This window comes from Gadus chalcogrammus, chromosome 5, assembly GCF_026213295.1.
Source record: "Gadus chalcogrammus isolate NIFS_2021 chromosome 5, NIFS_Gcha_1.0, whole genome shotgun sequence".
Lineage (NCBI taxonomy): Eukaryota > Metazoa > Chordata > Actinopteri > Gadiformes > Gadidae > Gadus > Gadus chalcogrammus.
Genome location: NC_079416.1, coordinates 12,220,791 through 12,225,407, shown reverse-complemented (window position 1 = coordinate 12,225,407; position 4,617 = coordinate 12,220,791). Strand labels below are relative to the sequence as shown.

Below are 4,617 nucleotides of genomic sequence, written 5' to 3'. Positions count from 1 at the left end.
AGAGAGAGGAGAGAGAGAGGAGGGGAGAGAGAGAGAGAGAGAGAGAGGAGAGAGAGAGAGAGAGAGAGCTGAGCAGGCTAGAACAAAGGCACAGGTGTGGTATTGATGTAAAAATGCAGAGGTGGGCAAGAGGAGAAAGAAGGGTGCCAAAAAAAAGCAGCGATGGACAGCTGGGAAGAGAGTGTTTGTGTTGTAAGCCCAGTAAAATCCCTTGAACAAGAGTAGTCAGCTTGATAAAATAGGGATTTGTCATCCAACGGATGGCCCGTTTTGACGTCAATAACCAGATTGGGTGTCAGGTTGCCTGCACAAAACCCTGCTCCCTGACCCAGAAACACACTTAGCATGTCCTTTTCCACAGCCAGGCTGTGTCAACACCACAGAGATGGACATTCGCAAGTGTCGGCGAGAGAGGAATCCACACAGGGTAAAGAAGGTGAGGCTACCATGTCCTTATGAAAACTGTTTTGAGACACAAGGGAAGACCTTTTATATACATTTCATAAACAATGCATTCAAACTCTTATGAATGCATGTATAACAACTACTGTTGTTATACTTCAGTAGTAATTATTATCATGAAATGTACACAAATGTACAAATATAAGCTAGTGACATAGACATATATATCATGTGTCTATGATATATATGTGTACCAACACACGCACGCACGCACGCACACAAACATATTTTTTTATAAAGTTTTTCCTCTGCTGCAGTCCGTGTACGGAGTGTCGGACGAGAACCAGAGCCAGCCCAGTCCGGCCCACATCCCCTCGCAGCCCACTCGGAAGCCCACCAAAGAGGACGTTCAGAAGGAGGTAACCTTCTCCCTCCGCTGGAGCACTGACCTGTCATCTCTGAGACGCCCGCTGCTGCCGCCGCCCTCATCCATCACGCCTGACACCTCTGAGATACCGACTGATGAGCCTTCCCCTTATTTAGCTTTTCCCTTACACTTGATTCACCCCCTCTCTCCTCTCCCTCTCCCTCTCCTTCAGATCACCTTCCTCAACATCCAGCTGGACAGGCACTGTCTCAAGGTGTCCAAGGTGGCCGACAGCCTCATGGGCTACACGGAGCAGTTCCAGGAGTACGACCCCTTCGTGTCCCTCACCGAGCCCTCCAACCCCTGGATCAGCGACGACTCCTCCTTCTGGGACCTGGAGGCCAGGTGAGGTTCTGGGGCTGAGGAGCGTGTGGGCTGAACAGGTGTCAAAAGCTGGGGGGTCTACTGTATGTAGAACATCTTAGGCTGATGGCGTTTTCTGTCTTAGTGGTGTGATAACAGGATGGATGGCACGCCGCTAATGACCAACAGGGAACAAGGCACATTGAGGGTTTTGTACATGGTAACAGGTTAGTCTTTTCTGCTCCTTACTTCTGGTTCATCTCTCCTCCAACAGCAAGGACCCCAGCCAGCAGCGGGTGAAGAGGTGGGGCTTCTCCCTGGAGGAGGCACTCAAGGACCCAGTGGGGCGGGACCAGTTCCTGAAGTTCCTGGAGTCAGAGTTCAGCTCAGAGAACCTCAGGTGAGCCCCGTTCCACACAAGCACGCACGCACACACCTGTGGGATCGGCTTAGATCCGTTTGACCGAGTGTGAGTGTGAGGGTGTCCCTGAGCAAGGCACCTAATCGTAACTGCTCCTGACAAGGTGCCTTTCACCTTGCATGGTTGGCTCCGCTATCGGTGAGCGAATTGTGTGAATGAACTCGCTTTGGTCGCTTTGGATGAAAGCGTCTGCTAGATGCCCTAAACGTAAACACACCCTCTGACTGTACACTCTGGACCCCACTGACGAGCTGACCTGCAGATGTTTCTCAGGCTCAGTGAGAGCGTTCTTACCTAACCTCAGGATGTAAATATAATGCATACTTATTTTCTTTTACGCCACCCATGCAAACAGGCAACCGCTCATGCCTGGATCGGACATATTCCGTCATTCTGCCCTGTGTCCCTTCATGCTATTACTGTCGACGTCCATACTCTGCCCTATTACAATGCAATTTGCACTTTGCCCTCACACGATTTATGAAGCGTTGGTCTCATTTGATCTCATCTGCTTAAGCCGGGTAGAGGCAGCGGGGGGCCCGGCGGGGGCTGGTAGTATGATGGGTGATGCTTAATGGCCGTGTGGGGCGGCCTGTGCCCAGGTTCTGGTTGGCGGTGCAGGAGCTGAAGCGCCGACCCCTGCAGGAGGTGGCCTCGCGGGCCCAGGAGATCTGGCAGGAGTTCCTGGCCGAGGGCGCCCCCAGCTCCATCAACCTGGACTCCCACAGCTACGAGCGCACCAGCCAGAACCTCAAGGACCCCGGCCGCTACAGCTTCGAGGACGCACAGGTGCACAGCGCCTGACCGCCAGCCGTCGGGGCGATATGGGGAAAACGTACCGACGCACACACACACACACACGAGCGCCAGACAGCTAGCTGTCAGGGCGATATGGGACAAATGTACCGAGGCACACACATGCGCGCACACACGCTCAAACACGCACGCACACACACACTCACATTCACACAAACACGCTTGCCAGCACAGACACACACACACACAAATACACATACACGTACACATTCCCACGCGTTTGCAGAAGATAGGTCGTGTAAGGTAACACACACACATCCGGTCCTGTTTGTTTATATTCTGTGGCTGTTTACCCTTGTTCCATGGTTCGAGATTAACCATACACACACATACACACAAATACTCAAACACACACACACCCACAGGGTGAGAACGTGAGATAAGAGAGATAGATGCAGAAATATGAACTCGTATTTTCCAATTTTAATATTATATAAACTCTCTCATTGACGTTCTCTCCGTCTTTCCTTGTTTTCCTCGGAAAACCCTGAGGCTGACGCGGGCGTGCGCACACACACTCATGCCCCCTTCCCTCTTTCTATTCCAGGAGCACATCTTTAAGCTAATGAAAAGTGACAGCTATGCACGCTTCTTGCGATCCAACATCTACCAAGACCTCCTGCTCGCCAGGAAAAAGGTACTTTACCGTTACGCTGCACTCACTCTATTCTGTTCTACCTCTCATTATTCTGCACAAACCTTTTACACTTCGCTTCCCTGTCTGACGCCGACTTAATCCTGCTGTCAAAACAATTAAGGGGGAAACTTAAATGCACTTAAGGGTCAATAGATTGAGCCCTCTCTGTATGCAGTGCTCCATACCGTCAGAATTGATCATTCTATAGTACCAGGGTACGGTACACACCCTAACCCCTGTAAGGAATAAACGGTTACGTTGCTGTGCTATGTGCTAGCTTTTGCTTTGTATCACATCTACCTCTGTCCTCCCCCGCCTTCATGCCTTTGCCTGTCCCTGTTTGCACCCCTAACCCCAACCTACTCCTCCTCCACCCTACACTCCACCCCTACCGGCTGGCCTCACCCCTCCGCCCTCCACTCTGTCCCTCCTAACCTCTATTCACCCTCTCTCTCTCTCTCTGTCTCTGTCTCTCTCTAAATATATATACACACATATATATATGAAACAACCAACCACCCAACCTACTCCTTTGACAACCATGACTTGATCCTGCCTCCCTGACTCCATCCACCCATCCATCACCCCCACCAACCCCCCCCCCCCCCCCCCCCCCCCCTCCCTACCTCGCTCACAGCAGCAGCCGGCCGACACAGAGCAGGGCCGCCGCACCTCCCTAGAGAAGTTCACCCGCAGTGTGGTAAGTCTCTCCTCCTGGGCGGCGTGGCTGTTCACCCGCTCATCACAGACCACGCTGGCCTCCTCCTCCTCCTCCTCTTCCTCCTCCCCCTCCACCTCCTCCTAGCTCCGGCTGGTGTTTACGCTCATGTCCTGTGTCCATCCCGGCGTCACCGGTGGCTTGTGTCCGTCGTCGTGCATGCTGAGAGGACGTGTGTGTGTGTGTGTGTGTGTGTGTGTGCCCCCGACCTCATTCATCGCCCCGGGTTGTGTTGTTTTTCCCACCTGAATCCGGACGCCTCCGTTCCCTCCGTCACCCGTCGGCCCTCTCCTCTCCTCTCCCCCCACCCCCCCCAGGGCAAGTCGTTGACGGGGAAGCGTCTGACGGGCCTGATGCAGTCGTCCTGACACAGCCGGGGTCGGAGGGGGGCGGGCGGCCCCCCGCCGACGGGTCACCGCTGCCGGATGTCCGGGGGGCGAGGGGGGCCGGGGGCGGGGGGGCGGGGGAGCAGAGAGATGACGGAGCCGGGCCGGGCAGGACTGCTGCTGGGGCTGCTGTGGTTGTGCCGGGGGTCTTTCCCGCGTGACGACAAGGCGGCCTACTACTGCTGCTGCTCTGGGGGGACGGCAGGAGAGGTGCTGGTGGTGCTGGGGGTGCACCACCCGAGGCAGAACCACGTCGCGGGACGATGCCGGCACGGTGTGTGGCCTCATGAAACATCGGGGTCAAGCACATCCACGTTTATGAGAGCTTCCCCCCCTGGCCCAGGTGGGCCCGCGTGCGGACCCCCTGGGGCGTCGTCACTGAGTCGGCGCTGAGCGAACTAGTCATTTCAAAACTGTTTAACGTCACTCCCTGTGTGGGATTTTTGTTTTCTCCTGGGAAATTATAAGCACATCTCCGGTAGCACAACGATAGTCACGCACACGTTT

General features: G+C 54.5%; 1 protein-coding gene across 3 annotated transcripts; it reads left to right on the top strand.

The window, feature by feature from the left end:
- Positions 1-228: 228 nt before the first annotated feature.
- On the top strand, positions 229-4,151 carry LOC130382433 (regulator of G-protein signaling 6-like). 3 transcript variants are annotated; one of them, XM_056590171.1, is made up of 8 exons: positions 229-436; positions 720-821; positions 1,002-1,174; positions 1,407-1,532; positions 2,156-2,342; positions 2,917-3,006; positions 3,647-3,706; positions 4,042-4,151. In XM_056590171.1, exons 1-8 carry the CDS (start codon positions 386-388, stop codon positions 4,090-4,092), a joined length of 840 nt encoding a protein of 279 aa, XP_056446146.1. In that variant the 5' UTR covers positions 229-385; the 3' UTR covers positions 4,093-4,151. The 3 variants fall into 3 exon arrangements, with proteins under 3 accessions (XP_056446146.1, XP_056446145.1, XP_056446147.1); XM_056590170.1 differs by having other exon boundaries at positions 3,644-3,706; XM_056590172.1 differs by lacking the exon at positions 3,647-3,706 and having other exon boundaries at positions 234-436.
- Positions 4,152-4,617: the final 466 nt, after the last annotated feature.

Bases quoted from the DNA above. Each gene is read 5' to 3' on its own strand.
- LOC130382433 (XM_056590170.1), top strand. From the start codon at position 386: ATGGACATTCGCAAGTGTCGGCGAGAGAGGAATCCACACAGGGTAAAG. The intron at 822-1,001 runs GTAACCTTCTCC...CCTCTCCTTCAG, and splicing joins AAGAGGACGTTCAGAAGGAG to ATCACCTTCCTCAACATCCA. The intron at 1,533-2,155 runs GTGAGCCCCGTT...GCCTGTGCCCAG, and splicing joins TTCAGCTCAGAGAACCTCAG to GTTCTGGTTGGCGGTGCAGG.